This window comes from Calypte anna, chromosome Z (assembly GCF_003957555.1).
Source record: "Calypte anna isolate BGI_N300 chromosome Z, bCalAnn1_v1.p, whole genome shotgun sequence".
Classification (NCBI taxonomy): Eukaryota; Metazoa; Chordata; class Aves; order Apodiformes; family Trochilidae; genus Calypte; species Calypte anna.
The window spans coordinates 32585514-32606509 of NC_044274.1; the positions used below are offsets into that span (position 1 = coordinate 32585514).

Below are 20996 nucleotides of genomic sequence, written 5' to 3' on the forward strand. Positions count from 1 at the left end.
TTATTGGGATTCATTAAAATAAGGCCTCAAAATAATAAATAAAAAAACAACGAACCAACCAACCAAAAAAACCTAAACCACCACTTTCCAATCTTTTCCTGTGCTCTAAGAAGTAGGAGTTAGTCTGAACAAAAATAATTCATGCATCAGCTCTGTAGAATCCCCCCAAAAATATTTGTCTCAAAAAAGCCTCCCTGACAAAGTGTACATTGTGCTCAGGTGGAGGCCTCATTCGATAGCCATCTGGACTCTGTTCTCTCAAGGAGAGACCCTCATTTGGGTAACCATCCTGCTAAGCAGGGCCCTATTCTGACAGGACCAGCCCCTCCTTTAGTGGTCATCCCGATAAGCTGAACACTGTCCTTGCAAGGGGAGCTGTGTTTGATGGCCACCCTGACAGGCAGGACACTGTCCTTATTCCGTAAGGGACAGGGACAGGCAACCTGCACCCTGCGGAGGCAGAGTGACATCTTGTGTGTGCCCCGGGTAAGGCCACTGGAGAGGGTGCATGTGTAGAAATAAGAGTTATTGCTATGTCATCCCGTCTGAACACCTGGCTTTGCAAGACATGCCAACGCTCTCCCCCCAAAATGGTGGGGTCGGGCAGCATAAAAGAGGCACACTTGAAATGCTGGATGCGTGCCCGCCATCCAAGGATCACAACTTCCTACCAAGATCAACACTGGATCCAAGGGCTGTGATATCATCTCTACCTCTTCTTTCTCTTTCTCTTTCTCTTTTTCTCTTTCTCTTTCTCTCTCTCTCTCTCTCTCTCTCCCTGTGTCTCTAACCTTATCTCAACACATGAGGGTAATATAGTTTCTAACTTTGTTAAGTTTTACTCCCTGTTGCTTCGTTAAGCTTTGTTAGTTGTAACCTGTTCTTTTGACAACCCTCTTAAGTTTTGCTAAATTGTAAACCATTGCTTTGAACGTACCTTCCTTTATAATTCTGCTAGTAGTAATTTCACATGCTTTATAGTCTTACTCACTTTTCAGTGAAGTTGTGTTTTTGTACAAACCTCCTGGGTAATAATCTTACTCCTGAGTACTGCTCAGAGAATTCCCAGAGTTAATCTCACTGAATGGGTAGTTAAAAGTAAATTAATTAGAGGAGGAGAAGGATTGGGCCCAGCCACACCCAGGCTCTTCTCTGAGGGAGTCCAGTCTGAATCTTCCTGTGTTGACCCCCACTCTGGCGAACCCAACCTGTGTCCACTCCATGGGATGTGACATTTTGTTTGGCCCCCACATCTGGGGAGCTGTCCTCGCTTTTGAGATGTGACAGTGCCACACCCCAATGTTTGGGTGATGACAAGTTCCTAACAGCTATTGAAATCAAGTTACATCATCAAGAAAAAAGCACTGTTTATCATTTTTCTTCCTATGGTGTTAAACACAAATCTTAAACCAACATCTGATACATGATTGGTGTATATATAAGAACTCGTGAATAAATTTTGAGTTATTTGCTTTGATTATAAGTTAATATTCCTAGCTTATACTTTTCCATACTTAAAAAAAGGTCAAAACAATGCAGAACAAGGAAAAAGAAGAAAATAAAAACTTATCTTACTCACTTTTGCAGTTTCCATTAAACCATACATGGTTTAATTGCTACAGCATTTTTTAAAGAAAATGTTGATCTGGACACATTGTTAGTGACTGCAAGTTTATTGGTGTTTTCTGATTTGTCCCATGATTACTCTGAAAAACAGGCCTTTTGTTTCTGGCTCAAATCTGTGAATTTAAATTTTAGTCTTCTTCCTGAGATTCATAAACTGCAATAAAAAAATCCTGTTTCTAGACTGTGATTGCTCATTGGCAAACACCAACAAGCAAACAAACTTACTTACTGTTCAACAGACTTTAAAAATGCTTTCTGTTTATGCTATTGTTTTTTTTCTGAATGTTCCCCTATTTATCTGCATCGCTTTTATCTGTGAACAACATCTTTCAAGTAAGACTAGAAGCAGTGTTAAATGACTACTTTTTTACCCTAGAATTTGCACTGCAAACCTTTGTTTAGTTAAATATGTTTGCACCCACTGTTTTTTTCTAAAGTCAAACTCCCATAATGGACATCTCCACTCCCAAAATACTGAAATTGTGATTACAATTCCTACGATTTTCCATGGAGCATGTTAGACCACAACAGAACTCCTGAAACAGATTTCAAGCAATGCCATATCTAATATCTTATAGAAGTTTATTACATTGATATCAATACCTAGTCAACCAAATTTATAAGTTCACTAAAATAAAGTTAGGGTATCTTCAGCTAGCCTGTTTTCTGTAAGACCACTTTGATTTCCACTGTTTTACAAATTTTCAATATCTTCATAATAATAATTAAAAAATTAAAAAAATTAAAAATAAAAAAAACAAACAAACACAATGTAGTCATTTCACTATTCTGGTTTGGATTTATGTTAAGTTTTCTTGGAGTTTTTTGCAACTGTCTTCTTGTTCCAGGACTTGTTTACAATCAGCATTAAAACCTAGAGAGCAACTCAAGAGGATTTAATTTTGGAGAGTAGTGTAACTGGAATAAATAACACATAATATTAAAAAATTGTCTCATGTCAAAAGAATGAATGCTAAATGCTAAAAATTTAAAAAGGAAAGACAGTGTCAGAAGCAGTAGTTTTTATATGAAATTTTTTAGAACAATATCCCCTATTGCTTTGCTTTTTAAATATGACTGGCTTAACTGACACTCCACCCCAAGAACTGTACATAGCTCATCTATAATGAAAAAGCAAGATGCAAACATCAATTTCCCTAAATGCATTCCCAAGCTCAGGAATGTTTGCATTCTGTAATTCAAGTCTAGTAGTAAAGTCTAAGTTCCAAAAGTTTTAAATCTTTTTAAATCAAAAAATACTGGTTTATTTAACAAAAAAATACATTTGAAACTAGATTTCTGAAACTCTACAGTATATACACTTACATAATTATTTATAGACAGATTATTAAATAGCAAGCATCATAACTTTTTATCCAGCAAATTAATACAAGTTGGAAAATTTTAATAAGTGCCCACAAAGTCTTATATTCTGAAACCATTGGTGGAAGACCTTTAGCATCATTGTGATGATATTGTTTTCTCATGCTGCTCAGTCCTTAAAATCCTCTTTGGTATACTGCTGTATTCTAAAACTTCCTAACACGATGTTCAGTCACTGTGGTACTTGAATTTGCAAACAGGTAATAGTTTAGACTATTGCTAAGGTTTCTATATCTAAATCTGTTGAGACTAAACTAGAGGTCCTGAGGAGGACAATTTTCTTGAAGAAAAGAAGTAAATGCAAACCACTATGTGCATGTTTGCACTTTAGACATTGCAAAGAAATAAATGTGCTATTTGGTCTTAAGAGTACAACAGGTCACATTCTAAATTATAAACATTCTACGGTAATCTTTCCCCATTTTATTACAGTGAATATTTACTTCCAGCAGGTCTATATGTAGTGGCTGTTGCTGTGGACTTGAAAGTATGTTGATTTAAAATGTGAAAACGCATCTTACGAAGGCTCTACTGCTCCTTGTTTTATCTGTTGTTACTGGAAGCAGCTACATGAACAAAGAAGAAAAACTCATGGTGATTTTGAAGTGCTTCTGGCTGTCTATTGTTTCCAGTGTTTTCTATTCAGGTGGACATAAATAATGTTATTTAGATATTTGCTAGTGATTTGGAGATTTTTGATCTTCAGAGCTGAAGACTGAATAATACTTTCGTAGTGTAGGAAGGAACGGAATCTGTGAGAAAAGGAAAAAAATACGCCTCAGACTTCAGCACAAATAAATGGAGAACTTTGCTAGAAACACCTAGGTTTGATTTTATTTCAAAGGTACAAGTGGTCTCTGTACTATCTTCCAGAAATTCAGTTGGCTCATATTATAAAGAAGTTATTCCTTCTTCAGTCTGCTATTCAAAAGCTGCTATTGACATAATCTATAGCACTAGAGTTTGGAAAGAGGAAATCCAAGAGGGGTTCAGGGTCCAACCGCATCATAAAAAGCAGAGAAAAATTTTGTCTAGGAAGGCAAGGAAAAGTATCTCTGAGGTGCATTGCCTCAAAGGAGTACAAAGCTGGCCTGTGCTTGGCAAGGTCAAATGTAGATTTCAAGCATCCTTTCAGCCATTATCTGCATTTCACAAGTATCTACATACAACTCCAGCACTACATATTTCATGGCAATCCCTGTAGCCTAATTATGATCTCAGGTTTTCCTTCATTCCTACTCTCCATTTTAGCCATTGTTTTTACTGTTGTAAGAATATAATAGACATTCATAGCAGACTTCACTTTAGAATTGTACAGCTTGAAAGATTTCAGCTGAAGGACTTCAAAGAACAATAGTCCAGTATTGGAAGATTTTTATGTTACTTCTTTTATGTTATTCTTCTACTAGGTCTTGTAGGGCCAATATACAAAACACTTACATGTAATGCAAGGAATGAAAAGATACCATAAGATTCACTCTTTAAAAACTCATTCTACACACAAACTCTTGAAATTTAAACAAATTCTATAGGCTATTTTGGCTCAGAGAACGTTTTCCTTTTCCTAACACATTTTGCTAAAGATGATTCAAGAGAAAGACAATTACTTTACTACAGTAAATATAAGATAGAATAGCAAAATAAGGTAATATGTAAACTGTCAGACACTGTGCAATAAAGACAAAAGCAGTGATACTAATGCTGTGATAGAAAGATTGCTACATTGATAGAAATACACTGTTAAAGAGTGTTCTATCAGTTCAACAAGCATTTCATATATTCAAGGTGGTTTTTTCAAGGTAAAGAAGCACTTCTGAAGTAATTAAAAATCTATAATGCTAATCCAAAGAGATTTAAGTAAATCTGGAGAACAATGATAAACATTGTATGCATTACCATTCAGTTTAAATGTTAATGCATGTATCAAACACACCATTAATTTTGTATACATATTTTCAGTATCAAGTGTTTTAGTTAGGGCTCAAAGTTTTAAAAAAGCATGTTTGACATTTGCATTTTTAAATTTTATTTAATATCATAACAGAGAATTACAGCTTAGGGATATATTGCTTGTTCTCTTAAAAAATTACAGTTCCCAATGTGTGTACTTTTATCCAAGATAGCAGGAAGTTTACTGTGAGTTAACACTTACCTCTCTCCTTTAGGTCTTCAATGTATGCTTTCATAAACTGTTTCTCAATCTGTTCCCGTTCACGTTGACTTTCTATAATTTCTTCAGTGTCTTCACATACAATAGTCTCAACTGGGCTGTCCTTGAGACTTATGAATCTGAAAAAAAAAATATAAAGACGTGAATATGTGAAATAGGCTTCTGTGCATCACTGGTCAACTTTAATGACATTCTATAAATTGCTACTTCATCCAGAAGGGGAAACATAAAGAACATTAGCTCAGTTTTTGCATTAAGGCATTGTTAGCATGGCACCTTTTCTATACTACACTTTCCATATAAAAATGATTGGATTCATCTCTTCATCTCTAAATAAATCATTTGCAATAACAGGTATATTTCTTTATTATGGGACTTCTAACAAATTACGTTTTAATGTCATATTTGTTTCTGAGCAGTATGAACTCCATCCTAAGAATATTGTCTAGCAACCTGGAATTTTGCCAAAAGCACTTAGCCAACAATATTTATGTCAATTTTTTCAGTTGTTGCTATGTTACTTCTCTTTTATAATGCATAATGGATTTGCATTGTGGCATTTTTTGCAAATTTCCTAAAACTACACTTTGCAGACAAAAACCTACATGGCTACATAAAAGACTTGATTGTGCAACATTCTGTGACTCTCTGATTATGAGATTTTTTTTTCTCCAAGAAGGAGGAAAAAATCAATGAAATTGTTACTTTCAAAGGAACTAATGTTCTGACAAATCATATGAATTTATAAAATGTTATTAATTGCTTTGAGTCTGTGGTCAGTTAACCTTACTTGGCCAGGTGCCCACCAAGCAGCTCTTACACTCCCCCCTCAGCAGGACACATAGAGAATATGGGAGGAAAAATTAATAGGTTGAGATAAAGACATCTTAATGAAGAAAAGCAAAAAACATTTGTGGAAAGAAAGAAGAAAAAAAAAAAAGACAATCTCTACTTCTCATCAGCAGGCAATATCCAGACACAAACAAACCCCACCTCCCTTCTCACCTTTTATTGCTACCATGACAACAAATGCTGTGGAAGATCCCTCTGGTCAGTTTCAGTCATCCATCCTAGCTATGACCCCTCCCAACTTCTTTCTCCTCCTCAGCCTATTGGTCTTTTTGTGGGAGGGTTATGGGAGCACTGCTCAAACATATTCAAAAGCATTTTTGTGTTATAAGCATCTTTCTAGCTACAAATACAAAGCCCAACACTATTAGGGGTGTTACGGGGAGAGTTAACTCCATCCCAGACAGATGCTGTATAGGATGTCAAATGGTTTCATTATCAAAGGCCTGAACACCATCAGCAGAAATGTAAGATAATTTTAAATGCAGACTAAAAGGCCTTTTAGTCTTATCCCATCACCAGCTACAAAGTGCTGTTTCAAAATAAAAATATATGCTCTACCAAACTCATCTTACACTACTTAAACTTTTAGCCAGCCATGTCTCCCACTCCCAGCAGCATGTTTTTGACATCACTGAGCTTATCAACACCTTACTTCCATACTACTTTGTAACTCCACATAGAGCAACTATGACCAGCTCTGCATAAGAACAGCAGTTTAGGCATACAGATCTAAGATGTAGGGGCCCTGCAGACAAAAATCTCTTGCAGATTTTTCAAAAAGCAGAAAGCTTCTCTGCATTTTCCTATTTCTCCAGTGTCTTCTTAAGGCTCTGATATAAATTGGGTCAGAATTTCAGACATACAGTCAGGTATGGTAGAACCTGATGCCTGTGAAAATATTTCTCCTGGGTGCAGAAGAAACACCTTATCCTCTTAGAAACATATTCCTTCTTCTCTCACTTTTACTTACTTCAAACCTGTGGTTGACTCACACACATCTGTGGGTATCTCAGTCAGGTCATCACCACTGACTACAAGCAAACTGAGCTTTGTCATATTGACCAGAGCTCGTGGAAGATAAGTCAGCCTGTTTTTCTGTAGGAGAAGGGTCTGAAGTTGATCTAACCTGTAAAAATGTAAAAGATTAAGATAACTTTAAATATCTAGAACACTAGACTACAGCACCTATCCAAAAGACCAGTACGGATTAATCTTGTGTAATAGAAAAAATTACATGCAATATCTTTGGCTTTCAGTTTTCACAAATTGTCATCAACTTTAAGGGACATCTCCAGTTATGATTCAATATTATAGATATTAATAGCACATATCTGACAGTTACTCATAAGCATGCCCAAGAAAAAAGGTTCCAAAAAATTACCGTGCTTTCATACAGAAGATGGTGGCAGAATATGATATAAAACTTTACCATGTGTATCCTGGAACTAGTGAGAAATAAGGGGCATGAACTCACACCTCATATGCCCATATGCTGATTTCTATGAGCTAGCTATGTCATGCTAGGCAGTATATTCCTACCTATTGTTTTTCACTAGTAATTAGTACTATGGGGACCAAGAAAAAGATCAGCTCCTGGTCATATAGTTCTTGCAAGCTGTCCCACTGAAATCAATTTGATTACAATGTTTTATGGAGGAAGGCTTCTTTTGCTTTATTTCCACTAGCCTTTTCTAATACAATAGTAATTTCTGGATGAGCACTTATTCCTTGGCGCAGGTAAAAGACAAAAAGCATACCACACTGATGAAACATGTTTGTCGCATTTGACCAGAAAGGTCCATTCCTAAAACATCATAGTAGGCTACTGCTTATCAACCAGTATTTTTGGTTTGAATTCAGGGAAAAATATCAAGCAATGAAGTTTACTTGCAGCTCATTTTTTTTTTATTCAACACACAGCTGACTAAGACTCTTTGCCACTGCAGACATTGAAACTGGGTCTGAATAAGAGTATCAGCTTACTGGAAGCACATGACATATTCTAGTCTTCATAATGCACATGAAAGAGATAAGCCAACCAAAGAAAGCCTTTTCTTGACGTGTCTGATAATGGTGGTTTAGTATCAAGGCTGGCACCTCGTTACAAAATGGAAATGCTGAAATCTAGAAAAGGAATATTTTGGAGGTGGAGAAATATATATAGGTTACAGGGGGAAAAATATCCTTAAGTTGAGTGAGTTAGCTTCCCTCAAAGAGAAATACCTTCTTAGAAGCTTTTTGAAGTTAATAAAATCTCTGCTCAGATACCACAGAAAAAAAAATGCAGATTTATGCTCTTATGGTTAGAGCATGTGAATTACTAATACAAATTAAATATAAATTCAGCCCTGCTGTCAGAGAAATCAATGATTACACAGTGTCCCAGAAAAGTCTTCTTGCAAAAACAAAATTTTGTGAAATTTAGGGTTGAATGAGTTTTCTGTGAGGTTTCTTTTTCCTCGGGGATCTCTTTTCTCAAAGCAATAAAAAAATCCACATTTTTATCTAATGAACTTTAATTATACGTTCTGGTTTACTTATGGCTAAGTAAAGTTTTGTACAAGTGAAAATAGGACTCCAGAGAGAGTAAAAAGTGCTTTCTCAGGCTTTTAAATCCCATTAAAGGGATCAGAAAGATTTTTTTAAAACTTGTTCTAATGGATTCCTAAATTGATAGAGTGAGTGCATGTGTGCACACACATATATTTCTGAACAGAAACGATGGACTGCCAGTTGTTTTCTGTTTTGTTTTGTTGGGTTTTTTTCTTTTGGTTTTTTTGTTTGGTTGGTTGGTTTTTGTTTCTTTGTTTGTTGTGTTTTGTTTTGTTTTTTTTAATCTTACCAATATTATTCTGCTATCCTGCCAAAATCTGCAAGGCTCTTTCAGAAATTTACATACACTTTTGTTCATCTTTCTCTCTACCCCATCTACCTTCCAGAAAGACACTGCTGCCAATTCCATATGGTAATTCACCTTTGCTAGAAATGGGGTAAAGTATTAGCCATGAACTTCCCAAATAATAATGCCTAGGTGTAATGAAAAATTATTATGAATACAAAACAAAATATAATTAGTGAACTGTACTGTAGAGGTGCTGAGTTTGCAATCTGCCATCAATGAGATAGAAAATACTGTTTCTGTTCTCTGACCTAATCCGTAATAATAACAGTAAAGTTTACACACAAAATTATCTGATATATTTCCCAATGTGAAATTTTCATGTGGTTTTTCATTAATTGTGTCCCTTGAAAACCTGTTATTTTCTAGATTTACTTTATAATTCATGAGACTATCAATTAATTAAAACATCATTTACCTGTCTATATCTTCTGGGAGCTCTTTCAGGTTGTTGCTGCTAACATCCAACCACTGCAAATTAGACATCCGGAGAACACAGATTGGAATAGAATAGAACTTGTTTGCTGACATGTCCATAACCGTGACTTGTTTCAGGTTACTGAGCTAAAAAGAAGCTTTATTTTAGTTATATTTTGCAAGTACAAGAAGACATTTCATTCAACATATATTCTTATTCTTCTCAAAAAGCTTGGAAAAAATATGTACTTCATGATTTTTTAACTCATCTTTTTCTAGTCTTACCTCTTAGTCATCATTTTATAGGAAAAAAGGGTATCAGAAATAACTATTTCCCAAAATGTTCATCAATACAGTCATGGTATTAAATGAATTTTTCATTCTAAAAAATCCAAAGTTTCAGATCTCAGTGAGGCTGAAACTTAACAATGACTTGGTTCCTTTCTGGGTTACATGTGAACTAAGCTCTGAAGTGACAGAAGATAGTTTTGGCAAATAAAAGATGCCAGGTGGCTATTCTCAAAATCAGAGTTTTTAAAATTCCCATAAGAAAAAAATGTAAACTTCTTTTGCTATAACTCTATTACTCAATGAGAGTGTGTTGCTAAGAGACACCCAGAACATGAAACTGACAGTTTAATCCAGCAGAAAATCTGGCACATTTTTCAAAGAGCTTCAAAAATACATCTTCCATAATAATCCAGATGGAATAAATAATATGTTATGCCGGAGCTTTTTATTTGTATAGTTTTCAAAAGAATTACGTATTTTAAGTAATAAACCTTTAGCACAATGAAGGCTAACTATAAATGTAAAATGTACCTGTTAAAAAAGGTAAGTTTGTTACATAAAGCTCTCTGAATACTGAATCAATTATTCACAATATCAGTGTGAATAAAACCATGCAGTTAACTAAAGTGAATGTTAAAGGAGTATAAATGTTAACCAAAGAAAAGTACTTTAGAATGTAAATTATTTCTCTGCTGTTCTACTTATATGTCACCGTTACAATATAGTTCTATAGACCCTGATACAAAAAAGAAAATAGCAAAAAAACTTAATTGGTTCTTTGCCTGAAGGTTTCTTACTATGTAGAAAATAATTAGAATCAAAATCTCCAAACTAAATGTGTTTTCCACTTTCAAGGTGACCGAAATGCAAGCAATGACATATATTGCAATAAAAATTAGAAAATAATTTTAAAAATTCTAAATCCTTGAAAAGGCTTTTTTTTTTAATTATTTACTAAGATTCAAATCCTGTTTTGCTACATTTTATAGCCAAATTTCTACATGTTGACATATTGTATAACCACCAGCTTTTCATCTTAATTTGGCCACTGCCACTTGAAGTGCTCACATTCACAGTTTGGTGCTGTGCCACAGCCTGATTTGGGATTTTTGTACCTTTTTTTTTCTTTTCTTTTTTTTTTTTTTTTTTTTTTTTTTTGGTGGAGGGTGAGGCAGGGAGGACAGGACTGGGGTGGGGTTTTGTTTTTTCTAGATATAACCTCATATTGCTGCCAGACCTTTAAATTTGAGGAAATCTTTTCAGGAAAACTTACTGATGTTATTGTATTACAAATGACAACACAATTAAGCTTCTCTATAAAAAACACATTAGAGGCTCATGGTTTCTTAAGTGAAAGATAAAATTTTGAAATCTGCCCACAACTTCATTCTAACAACTTTGATGAGGCATTACTGTGGAAACTGCACTCCTGATTCAGAACAGGCAAGCACACTCTTCATTCTGATGCTTCTCACTTCCAAATAATTTTGTTATTTTGAGAACTGAAGACTAGCAATGAACATTCTTTTCTATAATGTTCCAGGTCAGTTGTTTGGTTTTTTTCCAAGAAAAAGTCAAACGTTCTTAAATGTTCCAGGTCAGTTGTTTGTTTTTTTTCCAAGAAAAAGGGAACCTCCACTAGAACAAGAAAAGCAGAGTGACTCTTATAGATTGTTGCAGTGAGAGAACAGAGAAAACTGTTGTAACCTTTACACTGTGTTTACTTGGTGGTTTCAAATTATTGTCACAGTTCCAAGTCCCAAGCAAATATTTCATATTTTTCCTCACTCAGAACAATTTTCAACACAGCTGATACATTTATTTCAGCAAACTCTCTACAAGAGGAACCATATTAAACCAAGGCAGGCAGAATATTCAAATAATATCCCATAGGCTTAAATGCCATCCAAGTCCATACCCAAAGAAGAAAACCCACAGTCTGTAAAAATGGAGTGGCAGATTATTTTAATATATGCAGACATCACTCTTATTCCAAATTCCTAAACACTTTTCTTTCACATGAAATTGCCTAGCATACTTAAACAACTTGGTAGCTTTAATACTAGGTGGCAAAATGGTATTTCTTAAACAGCAGAAACCAGTTTTACATGTTTTCCTCAAAGTGCTTTATTATGTTAAATATTAAAAGCAATATTAATATAGCAGTAGTATTTTTTGTAAGCAAAGATGTTTCTGCCATTTTTCATGTAGTATTGAAAATAAATTGTTTTAATACTTGTTTAGATCAGTTTGTACTCCCATAAAAATTCACTAGAATATAAGGCCGTGGACTCTTATGATATAAAGTTTAGTTCAGTATGACACAGAATATATGGAGCCCTGATTATATTATGTAAGCTGCAAACCCTCAGTACTTGCTCTTTCAGGGTAATATTTTATAAAACTTGTCCATTTTATGTAGTATTTTGGAACCAAATGCAGTATTAAATCTGTCTCTGATGTGTTACCAACAAACATCTATAATATATAATGCATTGGAAATTATGGCATCTCTATGTTTCTGAAGAAAACCTTGTATATTTTGTTTCTTCTTGAAGAACTGATAGATTTTTTGAATCTTTTTTCACATTTCATTTTCAAAAAAGCATGGCTAGCTTATAATTTTTACATTATAATTTATTTTGGATTCTTATTGATTTTTTTATTTTCCTCTATTACATGATTTTGAACCAATCAATATAAAGGCTTTATGCAAGTTCCACTTTAAAATATAGCTGTATTTGGCAGCCTAGTTACCTCAATCCACCTTCTGTGATCCTTACATTTAATCACTGTTATAATTTCTATTTGCTAGCTGCCGTATTTTGCTTATCCTAGTAATTTTGTTCATATAAATATTCCAAATAATACTGTAGAACTTCGCTGCTTCTCTTTCCCCCTGACAATTAAACCTTCAGGTGAAAGAGAAGGACATCGTGTCCTGGTCTGACGAAGTTATTTGTTTAATGAGTGTTTTCATTTCTGTTCTGCTTTTTGCCATGAGATATTTATCAATAATGTTGCAGGTAAATTTATAATGAGTTGCCTACTACTCAGCACCAACTTATGAATAGATGTAAAGTCATATCAAGCCTTACCTCAAAAATACTGTAATTTTCAATTATATGTAAATATTCTGTGAGAGAGAAGGCATCCCATCAAAGTTAGTGTATGGCAAAACATAGAGAAGATTAACCTGGAAACGTCCATTAATACATTGCAACTGAGCCTTTGCCAATTTCACACTCAATGCATTCAAAGAAAATTTATACTTCACTAGGATCAGGTTGTCCTGTATGTTGTCTTCCAAAATGCACAGATTGTCACTTAACATCTCATTAGCTTGCTGAAAACTGTATGGTATATATGAAAAAGGAGCACCCTCAGTGCAAACTGCACAGTTGTCCACTTCTATCTCATGCATTCAAATCAAATAGTTTTTCTTTCACAGAGTTTCAAGTGTAGCCTTTAATGTTATCTCATTGACATTTTTTGATAAAAGCACTGATTAAAGGAATCTTTAGAGGCAGAGGATATATTTCATGAAGATACACTTGTTTATTTGTAACCCAGCCCACCGCTGGACTTCCAAACTGGACTCTAAAACCTGAGGATGCAAAGGCATTTAACAGTCAGCCCAGCTTCTTAGTAACACGGTACTCGTTCAAACGTTTTATGACAAAACCCTCTGAAGCATTAAAATGCATGACTTCAAGCAGCACTTCATTGGGTGATGATAAGCTAAATCCAAGAAATGTCTGTGAAAGCAAGTTTTCACTCAAATGTCATTATTCTCGTTTTGCAATGCTAAAATGCTAAATCTTTCACAGAGTTAATCCACAAATAGACATTGTTATTATGATGCTAAACTCTTTACTTGAGTTAAAAGTTCAGCATTATTCGCCTATGGAGCACTGCCATCATTCAAACACCTAATGTTTAAAGTCTAACAGGGTAATAATAGTTATAATGATCTAAACATAAAAAGTTCATAGAAAGGAACTTTGTTTTTTATTAGAGCAGTTTTTTGCATAGACAAGCCTTTCATAAGGTCTGAAAATAAGAAAGCTGGTTGCATACACAACATTCACAAATATATCAGGTACCTGATTATTCACAGGTGACTGAAGAACCACACATCAATAAGAGCAGGACTATCTTAACACAGTTAAAATCCCCAAGAATGCGGATCATGTGTTTAAACTTCATGAGTCACATGCATGAAGTTAAGTAAGATTAATTATTTCCTGGCATAAAGGCAAAATAAGTCTGCTGTCTCAAAACATGTATGTGGATTAGTTAAATTAAATTTTCATAGTATTGCTGCTGCAGCTATACACAAGTCTGCATATAATGTTGCACTTTGTCATCATATAGTTGTCTCCTCTTCAAATCTCAAAAACTTGTAAACTAAAGAGACACATTAGAAGGGAAAACTAGGCTTTCCCAAAAGTCACTAATAGGTTTTTCATCAACACCAGCACCTCATTTGGTTGCATATTCTTCATATGCTTTAACTAAAACCATTAGAAGAAGACAAGTAGCAATGTCAGTAGCACACAAGCATTAACTGACCTCTCTGGAATGTCTGGATAAGAAGTGTCTTTTGGAAATACCGAAAGAATCTTTTAAAATACACTCTGTTCTTTCCCCAAGAGATGACCAAAAGTGCTTGCTTTCACAACAGCATAGAGACAAAGCAAAAAATTTCTGCTCCAAGTTGCAACAGTAATTGAAGAGGCACTATTCAAATGGGGCCACCTTAATTACAATTTGAACACATACAATAATTCTGTTTTGCCATGATGATACACTAGCCTGGGAAGCTATTCTTCTGATATTAAAAACTGTCTATTAATTCTGAAACCCTGAGTAAATCACTATTTGCCAAAATTGGGCAAGGAGAAAATACCCAAAAAGGAAGGAAATTTTATTCGGTAGCACCTCAAAAAAAGATACTATAAAGATGACATTAAAAATAGCTCATTGGATGATGGTTTCATTTGACATCAATAAAATAGTACCTTTTATTTGAAAGGAAAATGTATTAAGGATATTTGAAGAGATGATATAAGACAACCATCTACCAAGATAGTACTGACAAAGAAAAATAAACAAAAAAACCTGTGCTTTCAGGTGAAACTAAGAAAATGGTCTTATGGCTCTGACCTATTATAGTAGCACCATGTTGATCACTGATGATGAAATCACTTATCCATACATGTGGTGATGACCATGACAACATTTTTCTACATCAGAATGAACAGATGTAGTTTGATAAACCTGGAAACAATAATTTCATGGAACTTCAACCAGAAATCATCATGTTTGTGAATGCAACTTGGAGACAGAATATTGAGGGTAAAAAGAAATTCTGACTTCAGCAGCAGACATCTGAAAGTTTGCAGGCTACTTCCTATGATACTAGAAATAAATATCTCCATGGGTTTTTTTTTGCTTTTCAAACAGAAATGGTAGAGCTTCTTTTTGCTTTGGCACAGAGTAATTTCACCAAAAACACAAATGCACAAGATTCTTGGCCACTGTGGTATTTGTTGGGGTTTTTTTACATATACTTTCTATTAGGTTGTAACCTAACTAGCAGGAAAATTCTGAGGTCATAATCACAAAGGATTATATTTTTTCCATAACATAACAATATTTCAAGGAGGTTTCATGTCTCACTCTGATACAAACATGTAAAAATTGGAAATACAGCTAATATCACTAAAAGATTCAGATATGGCGAGATCTTTTCCTGATCTTGACAAGAAAGCCGAGGAATGGCACATATGTGTTACAAACAATGGACAGGTTTTTTGCATGAATAGGCATTTAGTCACTAAGAACTTGTTGTTGCAACAAGGATCACAAGACGATGATTTCTTCCAGTTTTTAGTGCTTCATTATTATTTTACAGTACTCTATCCAGGTTGTGTTCACATAACCTGAGCATGCCCAAGTAATTTAAGGTATTACATTATTACTTCTCTTACTAAGTTTCTACTAACAAAAACGTATGTGAATACCTGTTCATGTAGTTACTTATGAAAGCTTGTAATGAAGCTGGGCTTTCATGACTCATTTTACAAGAAAAGTTTTCAGACACGTGGCACAGACATCGGACACACTGAAGCTCCCCAGTAATACCACACAGACATGTGCTTTTTCATGTAATCATATAATGGCCTTAAAGAACACCTAGTTCCAGCCCCTCTGCATAGTCAGAGACACCTCCCACTAGATCAGGCTGCTCAGGGCCCCATCCAACCTGGCCTTGAACACTTTCAGGGAGGGGGCAGCCACAACTTCCTTGGGAAACCTTTTTTAGCATCTCACCGCTCTCACAGGAAAGAATTTTTTCCTAATGTCTAGCCTAAATCTCCCGTCTTCAAGTCTGAAACTGTTTCCCCTTGTCCCCTCACTACACACCCATGCAAGAAGCCCTACCCCAGCTTTCTTGTAGGCTCACTTCAGATACTGGAAAATATCTTTGGTATTGCCTCATGGATGAGAAAAAAGCAAGCCTATAAAAGTCACCTGTTTTTTTATAGAAAAAAAAAAAGTTTTTTTTCTTGTTTGCTTGTTGTTCGGAGTTCGTTTAGTTTAGTTTTTTCCTTTCCTTATGAACTAATGAAGTGCTTGTTGAAACTTTTTTTAAAAATAAATAAATAAAAATTGCCATGATAGAAAACATCTGTCCAGGTTCCAAAAAGCTATATATAGGTATTTCAGGCAAGTGTCTAGTCAGAAATTATGTCAGAAGCACTTCCACCAACTTAGAGTATCTTGGAAAGAGATAGAAACAAATACAGCTGAGGCCTTGGTCCATAATGTTCCCTGAATTGATAAATTTTGTTCTGTTTCTCACAAAGAAGAAAAAGATATTTAACAGAATCAGTCATCTGGCCTGCCCATGCATACCTACTCAAAAGGTAAATTTTGTAGAATCAGGTTTAATGGTACTGAAACAGGGTAAGATGATACACATTTTCTTCTACATCCTATATCAAAGTCCTATATCTTCCAAACAAGTATTTTGCTACCCAGTCCCTTTCAGATTGTGTACAACAACTTTTCTTTGTTTTGTTACACATTTCTGTTGGAGATATGTTTTCCTCTACTAATTTTGCACCAAAAAACTTCTGCATATTTGTATGTATCATGTGCAATGCTTGCTAAAATTTTCTGCTAACGTAACATTTTACTAATCCCTATGAAATACTATGAGCATACAGAAACATAAATATAACAAAGGAAATTATGATTGCTGAACAAATACTTAGAAGAAGTAACATTCATTATTAGCAACATACATCTAAAACTGTCAAGATTTACAACTTCAAATACAATCTAATATGGAGAAGTACAAGATAATACCAGAAGATTAAGTACACCCACTTCTTAAACTGACTGAACCCTGGGAAAAGATGTATAGATTAAGAAAGTGACTGTATATAATTCTGTGAAAGTCTTGTGTTCAGTATGCATTAATGTTCAAAAAAAGTGACTAAATAGTTGGGTGTATATGTAATGTGATAAACAATGATTAAAACTAAAATTACTTGCCAACAAATAAAATAATTGTCCACCTAGATACAAAGCACCATATTTCTTGTCAATTTTTTTCAAGAAAAAGTGCAACAGTAGATGGTATTCAGAAAGTAAGAACAGTCATTAACAGAATGGGAGGACTTTATTATTTCTGTTAATTATTTGTTTTTCGGTAGTTATGAAAGACCAAAATCAAGCTTTGGAAAGACTGTAAGAATTAGAAGAGTTGAGCAAGAAATGGTAAATTCATGGTGACTCTTTTTTCACAACACATCAACAACATAACAAAAAAGCATTGCACTTCCTGAAAAAATGAAATTTCTATACCATTAGAATTTCTATACCAATAGAATTTCAACAATTACATGTTTTTCAGTGTAGGAACTTCGCAAAATCCAAAGGAACTTGGCATTTACACTAATAATGAAAACGTCTATTTTTATTGAACAGTTCAAGTAACCATGGTTCAGATTTTTTCACCCTCAGAACATGTCACAAACAGCTCACTCGTTTTCTAGTAGGTGTATATTGAAGACTTGTTTATTGGGATCTCAAAGATGAAAACTGATGAAAGTTGACTTAGCAGTGTATGGTCATGACTGCCAGACAATGCAGACCTACAAATAAAGCTCTCTGATGCTATGCTGTAAAAACAGATATTGAGAGATGTCTCCTCTGCAGTTTTAGTATCATGAATTGCCAGGATAAGCAGACGGGAGAAGAGAAACTTATTGGCAAGAAGTCACTTACCAAGGTCAATAAATATGTCAGAGAATATATAATCCAGGATTCCTGATTTCTAATTTTGACACCCTAAGGGTCAGTCCAGGTATGTATCAAGAAAAGTCTGATGCACTTATAAAGAGTTTCTTTTATTATGGTAATTAGTGAGGATTTAAGTTGCTCTATATTTTGTATAATTTCCTAATTTCTTCCATGTTTTAATAAAAAAAAATGTACTCCATCATTCTACAATTCTGAAGCATCATTTTAGGTCCTTGAGTCTAGTCAACTTTTTTAATGTCTCTAACCAGCATTTCAAAGACCATTTTGTGTATAGAATCCTGTAGACCTGGAGCCAGCCAAAAATAAACCAAACACCAGCAACAAAGACGGAAAACAACAGTAAACCATGAAATGGTGATACCCACCTGTGATCCTGTCACATTTATCTTCTAAGTCATTGCAGCCTCTCTGCCAACATGATCACATAGATCAGATATAACTTTGAACTGCTGAACTCTGTATTTCAAGATGAGACAAAATAATAGCCTCAAAAAAGCTTGGCAGCCAGTGTATACCACATGACAGGACTGCAGCTAGGAGTCATAGTTCTCTGTAGCAGCCTACCCATGAATAATCTCCCCAGTCCAGTAGCCACATAATCATGTATCATATATTAGGTATAGTCAGGGAAACTTATGTCTTACTACCATAAAAATTCTTCACATAAAATCTACACATAAGTAGGTATTGACCATATATATACCCAGTATCCACACTGACCATGTCAACTGGTGCAGTCTCAAATTTTGCATCTAGGAATTTGGTAGACCAGGATTAACAGCATCAACTCAGAGTAGGCCAGAAAGCAATTGGTTGATGTGGCTGATGTGGCTAGAGTAACACAGATGATGGTGAAGCAAACAAAATAAATTAAAAACACACAGTAAGAAAAAAACCTACAAGGATAAATTTTATAAGGTATAAGATAAGCAGGAGTTGGGAAATTTTATTTCTACAAAGCTATGTTTACACTATAAAGCATGAAGTCACTCCAACCTTTACAAGCTGTGTTTTTATTAACCATAAAATTACCCACTCCTAAACTCCATGGTAGCAATCACTTCTATGACAAGCCACAAATATGAATTAGTCAGATTGCCTAAGCAGCAAGTAAAGAGACACCTGTTTTTTTTAAAATTTGTTTTGAGTTATCCAGCCATTAATTTCTTAACCTGAAACTCATCATGCTTTGTGCTGCAGTTCAGATGCATGACAGAGGCCCGAATTTGTGAGCTGGCACCTCTTCAATAATAAAAACAGGAACCACTGGGCCCTCTCATCCACTGAATTTCCTTACATCTTCAGCATCACTTTCACTTCATGGTGGGCGAAAATTCTACACTGTTTTGTCCAGCACTGCTAGAGCAGAGAACTCTAGCACTGCATGAACTCTACGTAAGACACAAAAAAAAAAAAAAAAAAGCAAAACAGGATGATACCTGCTTTCAATAGATAGGGCTGGGTATTGTCGCTATGCCTTTCCCACTGATCAATGATGATGAATAAAAATCACTGTCAGTGTTGTTTACAGCTGTGAAGGACTGTTGAATTAACTGCTTTAATTAGTTAGCAGCTGACAGGAGTATATTCAATAATAAATTAAATTAATTACCTTCAGTTAAACTTTAAAACTTTATTCTTCTTACAGACTAAATAATACCTCTCATTAGCTGGACATTATGGAATAACAAATACCTCTCGCTCTTCAACTACAACACCTTTCTAACTCTCATCAAACCATATATGTGGGCACTAGAGATGATGTTCTTTTAGGTAACATTTAAATATGATGGTTCTTTCTATATGTTCTTGTCTCAACTTTTGTTCAGTAGTTACATAAAATCCGAGATTGTCTCACTGATGTACAGATGATAAATAAAGGGGATTTTGAAAGTCTGTTTAATTGTTGGACTCTGGGATTTTGAATTGTTTTCAGAGAAAACAGGGCAGGAACAGTACTAAATATTTATTGCTATCACTGAATTCTTTTACTATGGGATTCATGTTTTTTGTAAAAACATAGCAATGTTGTAGTGTTCACATTGTACCTGTATGGTCCTTGTTAAGTCTTGCATTCTATGTTAAGACTGCTTCTCTGTCATTCCCTACTATATAAAAAAAAAAAACCAAAAACAATCAGACCATGAGAGGTGATGCTACTTTTATTGAATTTATGAAATGTAAAGGAAAGGTCATTGGCACCAGAGCTTGTTTTTCTGCATGGATCAGTTCTCCAGTGAAGTGGGTTGTTATTATTAGCTGCTGACTTGCCCTGATAGTAGAGGGGTTTTTTAAGTGATGGTCTATTAATTAGTAGACTTTGGAAGGACAGTGTCAAGACATAGATCAACTGACATCTTTCTGTACCTAACTGCATAATACTGTTTCCTAACATAGACCCATGGCTTTCTTTAGCCCCTTGTCAATTAGAATATTTATGAGAGGTCCTGCATCAATAAAGCCTCCATGAATCTCCTCTGTCACCTAACACCTTTGCACCTGCTCTTTTGGGTTTCACACCCCTCCTGCTATGTTTGATGTTTCAGCTTCTACCAGTTTCATAAAGCAGCTGTTGCTTTGCATGGATTGACAGCACTTTGGCCAACTGTGCCAGAAAGCAGCTTGTCATGAGCACTAAGCTCATTCAGAGAACACAAATACTGTGTAAAGAAGTAGAGAAGGGCAAGACAATCCTGTTTAACAAAAACGTGCTCATGACAAGCAATTGGAAAAACATTTCTGAGACTGTGAAATGTACTTACAGAAATGCTGGTCTGATTAAAGTCAACTGGAATTTTGCCAGTGATTTAAACCGGAGCATTTCACAAGAGGTTAGCTTAATGCTGCTGTCTTCTCCATACCAAGTTAAACCCTTTAGTTCACCATTCCTTTCCACTTTTTTGTCCCCAAAACTCCATAGAAATAAAATTCAGTTTTTAAAAATTCCAGTATTTGACTCCCTTGTAACCTCCAAAAATCCTACAAGGTGAAAATTTTACAGGTCCTTTGTAATTCCAT

The 20996-nt window shown here is 34.9% G+C and overlaps 1 protein-coding gene across 1 annotated transcript in view; it reads right to left on the minus strand.

The window, feature by feature from the left end:
- Positions 1-2189: 2189 nt before the first annotated feature.
- The window catches only part of LRRC2 (leucine rich repeat containing 2), a 60441-nt gene continuing 41634 nt past the window's right edge, over positions 2190-20996 (minus strand). The window contains exons 6-9 of the mRNA XM_008505759.2: positions 9349-9494; positions 7002-7157; positions 5162-5298; positions 2190-3761 (exon numbers count right to left, since the gene is read on the minus strand). Of these exons, the coding sequence (XP_008503981.1) occupies positions 3712-3761; positions 5162-5298; positions 7002-7157; positions 9349-9494 (489 nt within the window). The 3' untranslated portion in view covers positions 2190-3711. The remainder of the gene's footprint in view (positions 3762-5161; positions 5299-7001; positions 7158-9348; positions 9495-20996) is intronic.